Source organism: Nicotiana attenuata, chromosome 5 (assembly GCF_001879085.1).
Source record: "Nicotiana attenuata strain UT chromosome 5, NIATTr2, whole genome shotgun sequence".
In the NCBI taxonomy this organism is placed as follows: domain Eukaryota; kingdom Viridiplantae; phylum Streptophyta; class Magnoliopsida; order Solanales; family Solanaceae; genus Nicotiana; species Nicotiana attenuata.
In genome coordinates, this window is record NC_031993.1 from 2076420 (window position 1) to 2095268 (window position 18849).

Below are 18849 nucleotides of genomic sequence, written 5' to 3' on the forward strand. Positions count from 1 at the left end.
AGCTAGAAAATCTGGACAAAAATGCCCCTGCGGGGTAGGCGCGGACCGCGCAAAAAGGGAGTGCGACCGCGTTGGCTCTTGGACTCTTGAACTTTGTTCTCTGAAGTTGGGACCACGGACCGCGCAGAAATGTAGCGCGGCCGCGTTTCAGGACAGGCGCGGACCGCGTATAAATGGAGCGCAGCCGCGTGGCAGTACTTTGGCAAAAACACCATCTCTCTGAATCTCATCTACGTGGACCGCGTAAAAAGGAGCGCGGACAGCGCAGGATGCCCTTGAATGAACCAGTCTCTGAATCTCCTAGCGCGGCCGCGTGGCAAAACAGTGCCGTCCGCGCTAGGTCTTCTTGTTCCCCACTTCAGTTGGTCTTTGACACTTGGCAGGTTTCACTCCGTTTTGAGCTGATTTTTGACATTTGTCATCTTGTCGCTCAAACCTGCAATCAAGCGCAACTTGTAAGCATTTTGGGATTATTTTGTGGCAATTCATAACAAAAGAAATAGCAAGTAGGGGTATAATCATGTTACAATCCTAACTTATCATCCGTCCGCGGAGGTCGTACTCAAACTCCGTCAACGAGGGATTACCCCCCCCCCCCCAGAGTGTTGCTGTACGGGATGAGATCTCTTCCCAACCTGTCTACCACCTTGTAGACGAGTCGTCTAATGGAGAGGAGTCGCCATCGAGAAAGAGGCGAATAATGGAGCTTGGGAAGTTCGTCATCACTGGTATTGAACCGAGGAAAATCACTGCTCCGGGAGCAGCGCCCGCACTTGTGCCAGACGCAGGAGCCGTTTTTATGGCGGATGCTATTATAGCGGGGAGGTCCTCTGGGGCCGAGGGGGTACATGAAGGCGGTGAACCTGTACGGACCGCTGAAGGTGGCGCGTCATCGACAGTTGGAGGAGATGGAGCGGTACCTGCGGGGGACAACGGTTTAGGCTCGGACTTCGATCCTGAAGAGGTGCGGGCCTTCTTGGAGAGGAACATTCGCGTGGAAGTGAGGACCGAGGGTCCTAACCGGCACGTAATCATTCCTGTAGGTTATGAACTTTTAGCTAACTCTGAATAAGCGGTGTCGTCCTTTGCCCCCTTGTGCGCGGCTTCTGAGAACGCGGCGCTTCAGGCGATGAGTGATGCAGAGCTATCACTGAGTATTTCTAGCATGGCTTTGCGAGTAAGTATTTTTTAATATTGGGATTTGTTTTGCCCGCGTAATCTGCTTATGCTGACTTCTTTCTTTTGCATGTCATACTATCATCATGGGGATCGAGCGTGACTGGCAGGAGGAGCAGAGGACGGCCATTTTTTAAGAAGAGTATCGCACCAATCATCGAACGCTGGCCGACGTCTTTAACCAATAGCGAGTTTCAGCTATTTTGTGACGGGCTCAAACAGAAGGAGGATGAGTTGGTGAGAAGTGTTGAGGAGCTGAAAGAGCGGGATGATGAGCTAATGAAAGCCATAGGTCGATGCAGCGAGCTTGAGGCGGCTCTTAAGGCCAAGGAGGATGAGCTCGAGGTGAGCAAGGGGGTGATGGCTGAGAACGCCGACCTTCAAGCACGGGTGGCTTCCTTAACTACTGAGCTTGGGCGAAGGGAAACGGAGGTTGTCAATTTGAGGGGCGAGTTGAGCAATAAGGTCGAGGAATTGACTCATGCCGAAAAAGGCAGAATGGCCGCCATGTCTGAAGCGGCAGCCTTAGATGATGCCCTCCGTGTTTGTATGTCTGAGTAGAATAATAAGGTGGAGACATCGGCGCTCAAGGTGGAGAGGTTAGAAGAGCGGATCCAGGATCTGGAGGCGGAGTTTTCCGGATTAAATGAGCAGGTTGTTGCTTTGAAGGCTGAGGAAGTGAGACGTCAGTCGCAGCCATCTACGTCTCATGCTTCTGTCGACCCCGTCGTACCGTGGGAGTTGTATGAGATGTGGGTTCATGCTGAGGCTCAGCTTGATGTGTACAAGTCCTTAGAGGGTGATGGGGGAGTTTTCGAGGTATAACTCGAGGGTGTCCGTGTTAAAGCACGTGCGGCCCGTGAAGCTTGCGGTTATTCCCCCGGTACGCCTGGCGGGGATGATGTTGATGATGATGCGGACAGGCTCGCCTCCGATTCTTGGTATAATGATGAGTACGCCGATGGGGATGAAGCGGAGTAAAGCCGTTGTACTTATTTTTGTTTTGTCCCGCTATTTTGTGAGGGCGTCTTTGGGCCCTTTGTAAAAAGTTTTGTAATATGACAGTAGTAATGGAATGATTACCTTTTTGCTATGTACTTCCGGATTGTCGTTGTCTTTTTGTTTACTATGCGGTTAAGTCTCTGACTTTTTCGGCCGCTTGCGTGTAGTGTTTTGGCTTAGTCGATCGTAGATCTTAAAGTAATTCGAGCGAGGTCGAATATAAAATAATTCGAGCGAGGACGAATATGTGGCAATTCGAGTGAGGTCGAATGTAAAATAATTCAAGCGAGGTCGAATGTGTGGCGATTCGAGCGAGGTCGAATGCAAAATAATTCGTGCGAAGTCGAATGTTGGAGATTCGAGCGAGGTCGAATGTGTGGCTATTCGAGAGAGGTCGAATGTAAAATAATTCGAGCAAGGTCGAATGTGTGGCGATTCGAGCGAGGTCGAATGTGTGGCGATTCGAGCGAGGTCGAATGCAAAATAATTCGAGCGAAGTCTAATGTGTGGCGATTTGAGCAAGGTCGAATGTAAAATAATTTGAGTGAGGTCGAATGTGTGGCGATTCGAGCGAGGTCGAATGTAAAATAATTCGAGCGAGGTCGAATGTGTAGTGTGAAGAGACTTGGTGGAGAATAAAAATGCTGCTTTATTTCATTCATTGGACAATATCGTGGTGGAGAGTAAAATATGCTGCTTTATTTCATTCATTGGAGAATATTACAAGCGTTCTTCATTCCATACATATATTGGAGAAGTTTCCATGTATCCAGTCCCTTCATCGTATGGCCTGGAGAAGTAGTCGGTAGGCGGGGCGATGAATTATACTTGAACTTCGAGACATCCCCTTTATCGCCTCATTAAAAACCTTTCCAAGAAAACCCAATTGGGCCAAAACTCGGATGAGGGAAAAAGAGTACGACGTGGGGGGTGTCTATTTTCAAAAGTTGAAGTATTTGAGGTGCGCGACGTTCCAATTGTTTTGTAGTAGTTTTCCTCCCATAGTTTCTAGTTGAAAAGATCCTTTGTTTTCTGCCACCGTGATCTTATATGGCCCGTCCCAATTGGTTCCTAGTTTGACTTCTTTCGAATCTTTGTGTCACGACCCAAATCGGAGGGTCGCAACGGGCACCCGCTGCCTTATCCAACCGAGTACCAACGTAACGTATCTTTCTTATCATACCATCATGGGTGAATGGTCCGGAAGGGCCGTCATGATATAACCAGAATAAAACATAAGGAAATACTTGACAAAGGACGACACAAGATGTAATGCAAACTTATAAATGTGACATACGGTCCTATAAGACCCAAAATGAACACTTGTACAATGAACATAGGCTGACAAGGCCATACAATCTTTCATATACATGACATCTGTCTACAAGCCTCTAAGAGTACATACACATCATAAAGGTCGGGATAGGGCCCCGCCATACCAATCAATACATGTCCAAATCATACTGACCAAATAGGCAACTCCGGAGCAAGTGGAGTGCAACAACACCTTCCGCTGAGCTGATAGCCTACTAGGAGGAATGTCAACCTGTCTATCAGGACCTGCGGGCATGAAATGCAGCGTCCCCAGGCAAAAAGGACGTCAGTGCGAATAAAGTACCGAGTATGTAAGGCAGGAAAGCATAAACAAGACACAGTAATGTAAAGAGAGATAGAGGAGATACAACCTGTTACATCTGAGTGCCTCTGGGGGCTACTAACATGAAATGCATAATACATATATATACATAAACTTTTAAAAACATTCGCCTCTGTGGGCGTCATCATCTTCACATCGTACCCGGCCTCAAAGAGGACTCGGTAAAAACGTACCCGGCCATTATAAGGCTCGATAAAATCGTACCCGACCACGTGGAGCTCGGTAAACCCAACTGATCAGTGGTTGCACAATAGGTTCCGTACTCGGCCGACTATAGCGCGGCTCGGTAGAGTAAAATAGATACTATATATAATGCATGCTAGACTCATGGAATCACGGTCTAAACCTTTCGGAGTGACTTAAGGTCGTTGCACCTTCTATTAACATTTATGGACATCCATACCCTCAATATGAACCTTAGTAGGATTCAAGGATCATACACGCTTAGAATAACATTATGAGGAAAGAGCAACATGGACAACCTTAGTTCCTAGGAGTAGATCCGTTATGAATTAGCGTGTCGTTTATGTTCATGTCACTTTAGATCATGCCAAAAGAAAGCAGTAAGTGCCTTAACATACCTTAAACATGTTGAGTCCTTAATACCTTCCAAGCAACTCTTCAAACAAGTCAACTCGATCTATCATAGCATAAGGAGATTCAAAATCATTGTAGAGTAAAGGCTGTCTGTACCTTAAGCTAGTAGCTCGTCTACGTAAATTCGGACAGCATCTCCTTTGTAACAAGGGCCTCCTCCAATACCATATACCAACAACAACAGCCAAGGAAGTCCAACAACCTATAAATATCAATAACAAGACACCATATAACAACAACAAGTCACAACTACTTCACGACGAGCGGCAAGCTCCGATTGGAATCCGTATAACCCATATCACTCCTTATAGACTTCTTAGATTAATTTAACAGTATCATTAACATGATGATGAAGTCATTCATCAATTATTCCATCCTTATACCATATATTTATAACAAAGGAAACAATCCTCAACTCCAACTATCTTCAATTAGTAACTTTATTCACTAGTTCATGTCTACTCCATCCATTTAACTTAATCAACATCAAGATAACCTTAAGAGCATGCAAGAACACAATACACACACCTCCTACAGTAACTTCAATTCGAAATCCAAGTTATATTCAGTTCACAACAACCCTCAATAGCAATGCAGCACCATAGAAGTGACTTAAGCTAATCCAAGTACTATCTTGTAGTTTATCATCCTAACAGCTTAACCAACATACAAGCAAGCTTAAGCACAATTAGTAGGCTATTATACTCACCTTAGCCAGTAGAAACAACTTGGAATTTCAGCAAAATTATGAATGTAACTTGTGATGACCTTTGCCAACTCTTGTTCCACAACTTGCTTGCCTTCAAAACGTAGCAAATGACTATCATACGACTAAATTAACTCATAGCATAACCTCCTTATCATGTTAAGAACTCTAGTCTCACCCCAAAGTACATGTTATAACATTCCAAACTTGTCGACTTTCGACGAAACTTATTTTCTTCAATTGGTTTAGCTTCTAAGCTTTCCAACCCTCTTGGTACTCGTTATTCATGATCTTAAATATTTGTAACCTCCAAGGTAACATTATTAACTTACTTTATTTGCTTCCAAATATAATCTTATTTTCGAGCTTACATCAATGGCATACGACGTACTCTCACGTATGAAAACGTGGGGTATAACACTTTGCTCGCTTGTGTTTTAGCCTTGAGTACATACTCTCCGACTTTGAGTGGTCGTACTTTGGCTTTTTTGTTTTAGTACCGTTCTGCTTGTTTCTTTTGGGCTACCATTCTTACGTAAGCCATGTCTCTTTGCTCCTCCGCTTCGTCGAGGTCCTGCTTTCTATTTTTGTCGTTGCTCGGCCCACTTTCATTGGAGTATCTCAGACTGGGTTCACCGACCTCAACCGGTATCATGGCGTCAGTCTCGTAAACTAGTGAGTATGGCGTTTCTCCTGTGCTTTTTTTTGGCGTGGTGCGGTATGCCCACAGTACCTCTGGGAGTAATTCCGGCCATAGTCCCTTGGCATCTTCAAGTTTTTTCTTCAAGATATTTAGTACTCTTTTGTTGGAGGATTCGGCCTGTCCGTTGCCGGCGGGGTGATATGACGTGGAGAGTATTAGCTTGATGTGCCATTTTTCGAAGAACTCGGCGTTCTTCTTTCCGGTGAACTGGGGTCCATTGTCACAGTTGATTTATTTGGGAATGCCGAAGCGGCATATGATGTTTCTCCATATGAATGTGATAACTTCCTGTTCGCGTATTTGGGCGAACGTACCTGCTTCTACCCATTTGGAGAAATAGTCAGTTAAAATTAAAAGAAAACGTACATTACCTCGCCTTGCTGGGAGGGGTCCGACGATGTCCATTCCCCATTTGATAAATGGCTATGGCGATGTAACAGAATGGAGGTGCTCGCCGCTTGGTGTATCATAGGGGCATATCTATGGCACTGTTCGCATTTCTTAACGTAATTGCGGATTCCTTTTTCATTATGGCCCAATAATATCCTGCTCAAATAAGGCATCTGACGAGGGCCCAATTATCGGTATGGGCGTCGCAGTGACCTTTGTGTACTTCCTCGAGTACGCGTCTTGTTTGATTCGGCTCTAGGCACTTTGGTAAGGGGCCTCCAAACGTTCTTTTGTATAATTCGTGACTTATGAGGCTGTATCTGTCCGCCTGCATTCGAAGCTTTTTGGTTTCTTTTTTGTCTGCTGGGAGTGTTCCTTCCTACAAATATGTTATAATACGGTTGTGCCAGTCCCAAGTCAAATTTACAGAGTGTACCTCGAGTTGGTCTATTGATGAATTCAGGAAGGTGACCACATTTTCCTTCGTGATGTTCTTGGTGGCCGTTACTAATTTGGCGAGGCCGTCTGCTTCGATATTTTGTGCTCGAGGTATCTGGTCGAGTCGACATTCATAGAATTTCGGTAGCAATTTATGAATTCTGCCTGGTACCTTTGTAGCCTCTGTTCTTTGATTGGGAAAGTCCCTGTGACTTGGTTGACAACGAGTTGCGAGTCGCATCTAAGGATGACTCGGCGTGCTCCGTATTTGAGAGCTAGTTTCAACCCTGCAATTACGGCTTCATTGTTAGTCATATCAGGACACCGTATGGACTGGCGAATGACTTCGCCTGTTGGGACCTCGAGTATGAGTCCCAGTCCAAATCCTGACGCGTTGGATGCGCCATCAGTGTATAGGATCCATAGGTTGGGCAGATCAGATGAGGTCCGTGAAATTTCCTCTTCGACCTCGGTTATTATTTTGGCGCTGAAATCAGCGACGAAGTCGACGAGTACCTGTGATTTTATCGTTGTTCGTAGCTGATGCATTATATTATGCTCGCTCAATTCTATGGCTCATTTGGCCAATCTCCTCGACAGTTCGGGTTTATGCAGGATACCTCTCAAGGGAAAGGTCGTTACCTTCGATATGGGGTGGCATTGAAAATAGGGTCTAAGCTTTCATGAAGCTACGACCAATGCCAAGGCCAATTTCTCGAGGTGAGGGTACCTCGTTTCGGCATCGACGAGAGTTTTGTTGATGTAATAGATTGGAGATTGCGTACCTTTATCTTTGCGGACCAATACTACACTTACTGCGACTTCCGATACGGCCAAGTATATAAGGAGGCGCTCACTGGGTTCTGCTTTGGCGAGTAGCGGGGGAGATGACAAGTACGCCTTTAATTCTCTCAAGGCCTTGATGCAATCTGCATTCCATTGGAGCCTGCTGTTTTTTTTGAGCACATTAAAGAACTTGTGGCATCTGTCGGAGGATCGCGAGTTGAACCTTGACAGGGCAGCTATGCGACCTGTCAACTTTTGTACTTGTTTTTTGCTGGTTAACACTTTGGATATTCCCTCAATGGCCTTGATTTGGTCAGGATTGACCTCGATGCCTCTTTGTGATACCAAGAACCCGAGGAACTTGCCTGAAGTTACGCCGAAAGCACATTTTTCGGGGTTCAGTTTCATACCGTACTGCCTCAGTATTTTGAAAGCTTCTTTCAGGTGGTCGATATGATCTTCCTTCCTTTTCGATTTGATCAACATGTCGTCTATGTAAGCCTCCATAGTTTTGTCGAGCTGGTTCTTGAACATTTTGGTCACCAATCTTTGGTAAGTTGCCCCTGCGTTCTTCAAGACAAATGGCATGACTTGTTAACAGTATGTTCCTTAATGGGTGATGAAAGTAGTCTTCTCTTGATCCTCTTCCTCCATGAGGATTTGGTGTTAGCCTGAGTGGACGTCCAAGAAACTCAACAACTCGTGCCCTGCCATTGCATCAAAGAGCTAATCGATATGAGGCAGGGGAAAGGAATCCTTTGGGCAGGCCTTGTTTAGGTCCGTGAAATCCACGCACATCCGCCATTTCCCATTTTTCTTTTTGACCATGACTACATTGGCGACCCATTGAGGATGTTTTGATTCTCAGATGGAGCCGTTAGCGAGTAGTTTATCCACTTCCTCACTGACGGCCTTGTTGATTGCGGTGTTGAATTTTCTTCTTGCTTTGCGTACTGGGGGTAGAATGGATCAACGTTCAATTTGTGCGTGGCGACGTCTTTCGAAATCCCTAGCATATCTACATGAGAAAAAGCAAACAGATCAAAACTATTGGTTAAAATTCATGAAATTTACCTAGCTCGGAGAGCTTATGGCCTATATAGGCCTTTTTGTTGCTGCCACTGCTATCCAGTTGGATGGGATCGAGATCTTCTATTGTCGATCCTGTGGCCTCCACGATGTCGGGGTCCTTAATAACGTCTTTCCATTCGTCGGGTTCGGACCCCAACTTCGTTAATTGCTATGCTTCTGAGCTTGTTCCTTTTAGTTATTGAGTGAATTTGCAGTCTTGGGCAATGTGTAGCATTCTTGGGCTGTGCGTTGTTCGCCTTGGATGCTGGATATTCCCCACGAGGTAGGCAATTTGATTACTTGGTACAGACTGGACGGGATAGCCCTCATGGCGTGTATCCACGGTCGTCCTATGATTGCGTTGTAAGCTGTGTCCCGGTTCATGAGATGGAACGTCGTTTCTAAGGTGATGCCTCCGGCCAGGATGGGCAGTGTTATCTCTCCTGAGGTTCGTTCGACTGCACTGTTAAAACCTGTTAGTGTTATGCAGCGTGGTACTATCTTGTCTTCGAGTCGCATTTGTGCGAGCACTCGAGGATGGATAATACACACTCCGCTTCCGTCGTCTACCATTATTCTTTTAACATCAGTATCTGAAATACGTAAAGTAATGACAAACACATCAGAGTGAGGAAAAATCAAACCGTTGGTATCTGACTTATCGAAGATGATACTTTTTTCGAGGTCGTCATACCGATCGTGAGTGATTGACCACTTCAGCTTGTGTGTGGTGGTAAATTATGTGATTGACTGCTACTTCGTCGCCTCCACAGATGATCATTTGAATGGTGCGGGCAGGAGAGGGCGACCTTGGAGGACCCTGATGTTGTTCTCGTTCGCGGCCAAAGTTGGCTCGTCCTCGGTCACTCATTAACTCTTTCAGGTGCCCTTGGTTCAGCATGTTAACCACTTCTTGCGGCAGGGCTATGCAGTCCTCGGTTTTGTGACCCCGCTCCTGGCAAAATTCACAAAGGACGTTCGATTTTCGTGTACTGGGGTCGGACTTTATTTTTTGTCGCCATTTCACCTTCGTATCGAGCTTCTCTAGTGCGTACACAATTTCTGAAGGAGAAACACAAAAATTGTGAGCAGATAAGAGTGGGGGCATACCTCTTTCGTTTCGCTAAGTCCCTGTGTGCGGCCTTGACGACCCTTCCATGTGTCGAGGGGATGGTGGAATGGAGGTTCTGACATAAGGCTGATGCCTATCTCGGTTGAGGCGCGGTCCAGACTGATCTCTTCGACTGTCATTACGACTGTCTTTCCTTGGCTCTATTTAGATTGTCGTTAAACGTTGGGTTGGACCGTTAAGTTCGTCATCGCCTACTCTCACCTCGGCACAGTAGGCGTTGTGAATGTCTTCCCAAGTGGTGGGAGGGTATTTCATGAGCCTGCTTAACAACTTCCTGGTTGCCTTTGACCCACTTCTATTCAACCCGTTTTGGAAGGCTGCCACCGCTATTCCTTCCGATACGTTTGGTAAGCTCATCGTCACCCTGTTAAACCGAGTGAGGAAGTCCCTGAGTCCCTCGCCTGGCGATTGCCTAACGGCGAATATGTCATTCACCCTGGCCTCCGCTTTCTTAGCTTCAGCGTGGGCGGTGACGAACTTATCAGCCATTTCTTCAAACGTCATTATAGATCGTGCTGGTAGTTGTGAGTACCATGTTAGGGCTCCTCCGGTTAGGTTTCGCCAACTTTTTTAGTAATACTGACGGTACTTGCTCCTTTGATAGATCGTTACCCTTAACTGCTGTGACATAGTGAATGATGTGGTCTTCTGGGTCTGTGGTGCCATCGTATATATCTTCAAATAGGGTGGCATTTTGAAGGTCTTAGGTATGGCATACGGGGCACCTCCTCGCTATACGGTTGTTCGATGAATCGGCCAACATCTCGTTTTGGTAGCAGTTTTGGGGCGCCCGGTATTTTATCGACCCTTTCTTGATATTTTCTCATCTGGTCGCGGAGTGCTTTATTTTTGTTTTCTATTTCTTCCATTTTCTTTAAAATGGCTATCAGTGCATCATTGCCTGCATCAACAATGGTGTGAGTGTTACCTGTTGGGGGAGCTGGTCGCTCATCGGGGGTTGTTATGACATTGCCGGCGCGGCATTTTGGTTCGCTCTTTGAACGACTTTATCGAGTATGTCATTGAGGGTACTTGCCAGCCACTCCAATAATTTCTTCACTACTGGTGGCGCTTCATCAGCTGTGGACATGGAAGCTCCCCTTTCGCGTGATGCAGTTACACTTTCATGAGGAGGGGTGAGTCACTCCGCCTGGGCGTAACGCTTGGCGTCACATTCTCATTGTCTTCTCTGCCATCTTCGTTGATGGTGTTCAAATTCGTAGTGACACTTGCTACTGCTTTCTGTCTTGCATCTCCTTTTCCTGCCATTGTTAGTTTATACAAACGAGGAAAAGGTGGCTGTCCCTTTTTATGATCTAGAAGAAACTAAAATTTTAACTAAAAATTCCCCACAGACGGCGCCAAATTGTTTGACCAAAAAGTGTTAAGCCTTTTGATTAAATCAATTAATGATGAGAAGAGGGGTGAATCTTAGTTAAGAATAATAAAATCTAGACCAAATGTTAGATGAAGTAGGCAAGATGAATGGCGTTAGCTAATGTGTTTGAGCTGATTAAATGCTCATAAATGCAACAACATAAATGTACAATAAATATAAATAAATGCGACTAGCATAACAACAAGGAATTTATTACCCAATTATTCCCCTGACAACAACGTGGAAAGAAGGGAATAGAAGAAGGTTCCGGGATCTTTGGATCTTGTGAGCATAGAACCGAAAACGTATGTTTGAATAATGTAATCAATGAACAAGACAACTTTAGTATATTTTTCAGGTCAACCTTTTACAGAGTGTTTTTCTTCTCATAAAATCCAGAGCCTCTTTTGTTCTCTATCTCTTCCTATTTATAAGGGATATTTCCCAAAATCCCTAAAAAAGTACAAAATAAGGAATATTCAAGGGAATATTTCTTATATCTATATCTGAACCTATGCTACCGTTAATCCTTCAACTCAGCTGCCCGTCTTTGGCATCAGTCTTCTCGAGAGAAGCCTTCAATTATCACATCGTGGTCGACCCCGTCCGCGGTCTGGCTTATCCATTGTTGCCAAATCGCCAAATTTTGACCAATACACTAACTTGTCACTTTTTATACATACTTGAACCCGTTATTAAGTGATAAGTTTTGTATGGGCCAAAATCCGACTAAGGGAATCCGGCACGAGGAGAAATTACTAAGAGGTGATTAGGACGAGGTCGAATGAAAGATTAATGGAACCTGCTGCCGAGCTGTTGGTTATGGCCGAGGTCAGATGTTTAAGTCTACAGTAATAGCTAGTTTGTAATAAGATATTTGGGAGAATATCCATTGAATATTCTCTGTACTTGTACTTTATGTCAGTTTAGGAGCATGTCCCATATAAATAGAAAGGTAGAGAGAAGGTAAGGGGCATGTATTATTAATTTTGATAAGAACTCTCTTGAAAAGTTGACTCTCTAGATAAATACAAACATTGCCTTTCCAAAGAGATTCCATTCATTGTTGATTCTACATTTTTCACATCAGATCCGAGAAAGTCTCCAATATTCCTATAATCGTTTGTCTTACATCATTGTCAGAAAGAGGAATCGTCTACCTCATTCAATATTGGGTGAATCACTCTCTATTTACATTTAGTGTCATTTCTTGTTATTTGTTGCTTATCATTATTCTCATTCCATTATTAACCATAACATGTAATGTGTATTGCATTAAATCCACTTCGACGTCGTCCCACGTTATCTGCATAAACCGATTTTAGATCTACGGTCATTATATTTAACTAGGATTAACCCCTTATCCTTTTATTTAGTTAGTTTAACCAAAAATTTATACTACTTGGTCAACAATTTGGCGCCGTCTGTGGGGATTTTCTTGTTAAAATTTTAGTTTCTGCTAGATCTACAACCCTAAAAAAAACACAAAACCCTTCACCTCCTTGTGCACACAGATCTAACATGGGAGGCAACAGAGATAAAAGGAGGAAAGCAATAGCCGACCTCACTGTCAACCTCCTCAACACCATCAACGAGGTCTCTAAAACGGAGGGTGAGAACATAACACTAAATACCTCTCCCAGGCAAAACGGCTCGCCCCCTCCTCATGGTAGCATCACAGCATCCCACGGTAAAGAAGCCTCCACGTCCATAGCGGAAGAGGCGCAACCAACATTAAAAAAACTACTCGAGGCCTGGCTAACGAATATGTTGACCGGCATCCTTGACAAACCAGCTCAAAAGGCAACCGGAGAGAGGGCGAGGACCTACGTTGTGCCAATAGTAGTCGAACAACACGCCCCTCTTCTACTCACAGCAGGTACTACTCACGATGTTAATCATGCAGGTAACGACGCCCTCACAGCCATCCTAAGAAAAGGGAAGAGATGGAAAACGAAAACAATATGCTCCGAGATCAGATAAAAGAACATCAAGAACGAGTAGACAAAATACTAGGCGCCCCAAAACTCTTACCAAAAAGAGACGCCGGTCGGTTCATCGATCAGTCGTACAGTGGCGAAGCCGCACCACATACCATACCCAAAACCTTCAAAATGCCTCCATACCTAAAGATATACGACGGTACGACAGACTTGAGGATCATGTGACTCACTATGTCAGTGCAGTAAAAGGCAATGACCTCGCCAAAGAGCAAGTACCGTCCATCTTATTGAAAAAGTTCGATGAAACACTCACTGGGGAGCGTTAACTTGGTATTCACAGCTTCCTGCACGCTTAATTGAAACATTCGAGGAGATGGCTGACAAGTTCGTAACAGCCCATGCCGGAGCAAAGAAGGCGAAGGCAAGAGTAAATGACATATTTGCCATAAAAAAATCACCTGGATAGGGACTGAGGGACTTCCTTGCTCTATTTAACCGAATAAGGATGACCTTACCAAACGTATCGAAAGGAATGGCCGTGGCAGCTTTCCAAAATGGGTTGAACAGAAGTGGTTCAAGGGTGAGCAGAAAGCTACTGAGTCGCCTCATGAAATACCCCCCGACCACATGGGATGAAATACACAATGCCTATTGCGTCGAAGTTCGAGCTGACGAAGACGTCCTAAATAGGCCAACCAAACGGCTGACTTCGGTACAAGCCGAGTCCAAAAAGGATCGGAGAAACGACAATCTGAGAGATCTAGCAAGACCCCGATAATCGAGAAAGACATCAACCTTACGTCAGAGGGACCCTTATGCCGCCTCCCCGTCACGACGAAGGCCCATCTAGTCCACGAACAAGGACTCACCGAAATGAGAGAGGTATGCCCCCCATATTATCTGCTCACAATTTCTGTGTTTCTTCCTCAGAAATAGTCTACGCACTGGAGAAACTCGGCCCAAAACTGAAGTAGCCGCAGAAGATGTGGTCTGACCCGAGCATCAGGAAGTCAAATGCTCTCTGCGAATTCCATCAGGAGCAGGCCACAAAACCGAGGACTGTATCGCCCTAAGGCAAGAGGTCGTGAACATGCTTCACCAAGGGCACTTGAAAGAACTGATGAGCCATAGAGGAAGACCCAACTTCGCTCGAGGACGTGAGCAGCACCAGGGACCACCCAAACCACCTTCCCCAACTCGAAACATTCAGATGATCATCGGAGGGAGCGATTGTCGATGCCCCCTTTTTTCCTTAAAGGCGAAATCGGGTTTACGACATTTGGGCGGACAACTCTATTCCCTTTGGGAATTTGGGTTTTGGAGGTTGAAGAGTCGCCACCTAATGATTGAGTGCATTAGGACACTAAGAATAAAATAGAAAAAAGCACCAGAGAATGGGTAAGGGCTTGAAATTATTTCGGGGGTAAGGTGTTAGGCACTCCCCAAGATCCACTAGTGTGGTTCCCGGCCATGCTATAATTGTGACTTTAAATGCAAATGACAAGTAAACAAGCAAGAATCACAAATACAGGGTAGTTTTCACGTAATGGTTGCAAGCGATTAAAATAAAAGAAGTTAAAGAGGTTGAAGTTTGGGAAGAGAATACTTTTGAAATTCTGAAAATAAACAAGTAAAGGGGAAGGGATTTGCACATAATTTCTGCGAGCAATTAAGTTAAATAAGCGAAAGTTTTGGGAAGAAAGCAGTTTTAAAAGTTCTAAAAATAACCAAGTAAAAGGGAAGGGGGTCCTAAGTTTATAAATAATATGGATCACATCAATGCAATACCCAGTAATCACTCCTCCAAAGAGGGGCTACACGTTGGTATTAGCGCACCGATCATCATATCCATATCTACCCATTCCCACCCCGTTTAGGTAGTAAAGCGCGGAATAGTATCGTTGCTTATTGCATGCTATTACCCGTCCCGATCCTATCAGTCCCGGAGGCATTTGGGACTACTAATCCTAAGGGGAGGGAGTTGGGCTTTTTAGAGTTTAAAAGGATAAAAGTCTAAGGCAACAAACAAAACACATAAGCAATTAAGGGGGAACAAGTAGCAGTTAAAGGCTCAAACAGGCCTCCTCATTTAAAGAAACAGATCGTCTAGCACGACTTACAAATACTGGTTAGGTCTTTAATTAAACTTAACGTAGGAAGGGTGGCTGATTTAGCACATATTTTCAGATAAGAAGTCCGAATTAGACCTGCCTGCTGGTTGTAATTATTAAAAACTGGCAAAGTTGATTAATTACCTAAAGGTTTGCCTAGATGAGGCCTGCAATCGATGTATCTAACATTTGCAGAAGGCATGCTGGTTTAAAGAAAGATTACTGATTTAAGAGATAACAAAATCTGCAGGTATTAAACGACATTAACTACTGATTTTAGACTTGTAAACGAGCTAGATGATTCAGATTCATTTAGTTATCCCTATAGGCATGCTTTCTAAGCGTGATTGATTTAGGACGTTTGTAAGAGTGTAGAGACTAGGAGTAAATGTAAGTGCAATAGAGGGGAATTAGGGAAGGAGATGGCAGGTTGGTGGTCATGCCCAGCAATTTGGATGCTGGCACACCCCTGACCAGCCTGTCAGCTTTAGAATTGGGGAGTTAAGACCTATTGAAGGTCAGGTTCAACCCTGGACAGCAATTTGGATGCTACCAGGCTATACCTTAACTCAGCACACATAGGGGAATTGGGTATGGGGATTCATACTAGAAACAAGATACAAGAAAAGAACAGGCAAAGGGGCATACCCAGCAAGGAGACATACTGGCACACCTTCCAGCCTACTTAAGGGTTAGGGGGTCAAAACTTAGGTCATGGACAACAATTCTTGCTGCCATGCCCTAAGTCCCCACTCACAAACACATAGGGGTAATGGGGTAAGGAGCAATTGTTCATAAGGAAGAGAAGCAGGCAATAACATATAGGCACTTTAAATCAGATGTTACACTTTACAAAGGATAGAAAGTAGACATGGATACAAGGACTGTAAATAAACACATTGGGGTGATACTGAAATTAATTTTAGGACATACCAGTTTCAAAGAAGCAAGTAAAGAGAAGCAGTAGTCTTGTAAAAGCCAAAGTGCAGACAAGAAGCAAGAATGCTCTAAGTATAAGTTCAGAAGAGAATTGTGATTGTGATTTTACGAGTGTGTGTGATTGTTCTCTATCCCTTTTTTTCTTTTCTTGTGTCATGTATTTATAGTGTAGAAAGCCGGCAGAAACAAGGCAAGAAATAATTTTGAAAGCTGATTGCTAATTAATTACACGAAAATCTCCCTTAATTAAGGGATTCAGATTCAAACGGGCATAACTAATTAAGGAAATAAATTAATCAAACTCTTTTCAAAGCAGTACAAGAGGGGTAAATACATAATAGTTATTTAAGGGCAGGGTTTTGACAGTACACGGTTGTATAATTAAGGAAAGAGAATGTTTTAAGAAAACTTGGAACTCAAACAAGTTCATAAGAGCAAAAGAGGTAGTATAGTACTTAAGAGAACAGTAGAAGAAACACGTTTAAAAGAACTCAAACAAAGGTCCAGTGAAAGGCAAACAAAGAATTAAAATTAGTAGAAAATTACAGTAGAAGAACACAGGGGGTATCGGAAAAAACCCAGCAAAAGAACACATAAGGAAACCTAGCAAGAGAAACATGGGAGAGCATGATATAGAAACGTAGTAGAAGAAAGAACGGGGCACGGTAGAAGAACATGCAAACTTAAGAACACAGTAGAAGATCATGCAAGGTAGAAAAAGAAAACATAAGAACATAACATAGACAGATACACATAAAGAGAAGAAGAAAAAGAGTAAGAGAAACATTTTGAAACTTTCAGAAACCCTAAATCGAAGAGGAGTAATTTTTGAAAGAAAAATCGAGGAAAACGTTTCAAAATTCCAGTAAAGCACAGATATAAAACCGATCTAAGAAAACAATTAGAGAAACCTCGAATAGCCAGGGTTTCAGAGGAACCCTAGAATGAGAAAGGCTTGGAAAAGGTCCGATCTTGGTCGGATGAGTTAGAACCAGGCTCGAGATGCTTTGGATATGCCGGAGCAAGGCCGGAAAGGCCATAGAACCTTGAATCGACGGAGATCTGGGTGAAAACCTTCGAGGTCAGACCTCGAATCTTCAAGTACCAAGTGTATAAGAGCAAAGGGAGGTGAGTTTAAAGCTCCCATGGCCTGGGAGGCCATGGATTCCGGTGGGCTTAATGTAGAAGACGGTGAGAGGGTGCTAGGGTTAGGGGAAGGTTCGAGAGAGTTTGAGAGATGAGAGGATTCAAAGGCGGCTGCCTGGTTGAAAATGAGTTAGGGTTGGGGTGTTGGTAGATTAAAAAGGAATAGAGGGATCGTGGCCGTTGATCATTTTGATCAACGGCCTATATTTAATGGAGAGCCGGGCGGGTTGAATTAATCGGATCAGGGGCGGGTAATTGGGGAATTGGGCCGGTCCAATTGAGGTTGAAATTGGGTTAATTGGGGGGCTGATTTTAGGCTAAAATTGAAATGGAATAGGGCTAGTACTTAAATAGCCATTTTTCCCTTTTTATTTTATAAAAAAAATAGTAAAATGATTTCTGAAAACAAATTAAAGGTACTAAATAATAATAATATATAAATATTAAATTAAAAATACTGGAATCAATTTTATAATTATAAACGCAATTAATTCTTAAAATAGGCTAATATTGCAATTATATACAATTTAGCTTTAAAAATACTAATAACTTGTAAAAAATGTGCAAAAAATACCTTAGCTATATTTTGGGATGAATATGAGAATAAAAAGTAAATTAATCACCAAAATGATAACTTTCGGGATAAGTATTGGGTTTTCCCTTGATAAAATAGGGCAATAAATTGATTAAAAAATCTTTTGAAAATTAAGGAAAAACTAAATAAACCCTGGGACATGCTCATATATGCATACATATGCTATCTTTAAAGTATTCTGCATATAAAAATACATAGGGAAAAATTGGGTATCAACAGCGACGACGCCTCAATTAGCAGTGTGAAGTTCACCACCACCCACAAGCTCAAGCGGTTGATCACTCACGAACAGTACGACGAACTCGAAGAAAGTATCATCTTCGACAAGTCTGATACCAACGGTTTGGTTTTTCCTCACTATGATGCTCTTGTTATCACTTTACGCATATTAGATACAGATGTAAGACAAATTGTGGTGGACGACGGGAGCGGCGCGTGCATTATTCAACCTCGAGTACTTGCACATATGAGACTCGAGGATAAGATAGTACCACGCTGCATCACACTAACCGATTTTAACAATGCAGTTGAGAGAACCTCTGGAGAAATCACGCATCCCGTCATGGCTGGCGGCGTCACCCTAGAAACCACATTCCATACCATGGACCAGGACACGGCATACAATGCCATAATAGGTCGGCCTTGGATACACGCCATTAAGGCTATTCCCTCCGACTTGCACCAAAGCATCCAATTTCCCACCCCATGGGGAATACACAATATTCGAGGAGAATAACGCACTTCCCAAGAATGCTATCACATCGCCCAAGATTGCACATACACCCAACAGATGAAGGGTAAAGCTAAAGAAGCATAGCAATCAACAGGGTCGAGGTCCAAAATCATAGAAGCCACAGGATCAACCGTAGAAGACCTCAACCCCGTCCAACTTGATGATAACGACCACAACAAGAAAGCTTACATCGGCCACAAGCTTCAAGAACCAGGTAAATTCCACTAATTCTTAAACAGTAACGCAGACTTGTTTGCTTTTTCCCATGCAGACATGCCAGGTATCCCAAAGGAAATAGCGACTCACAAGCTGAACGTCGACCATTCTACCCCCTCCCCCCCCCCCC

General features: G+C 43.8%; 1 protein-coding gene across 1 annotated transcript; it reads left to right on the forward strand.

Annotated features, from left to right (window-relative positions):
- LOC109225904 lies at positions 17175–18506 on the forward strand. Its single transcript, XM_019390714.1, has 2 exons — positions 17175–17236; positions 17969–18506. The coding sequence occupies exons 1-2, from the start codon at positions 17175–17177 to the stop codon at positions 18504–18506; spliced, it is 600 nt and encodes a 199-aa protein (XP_019246259.1).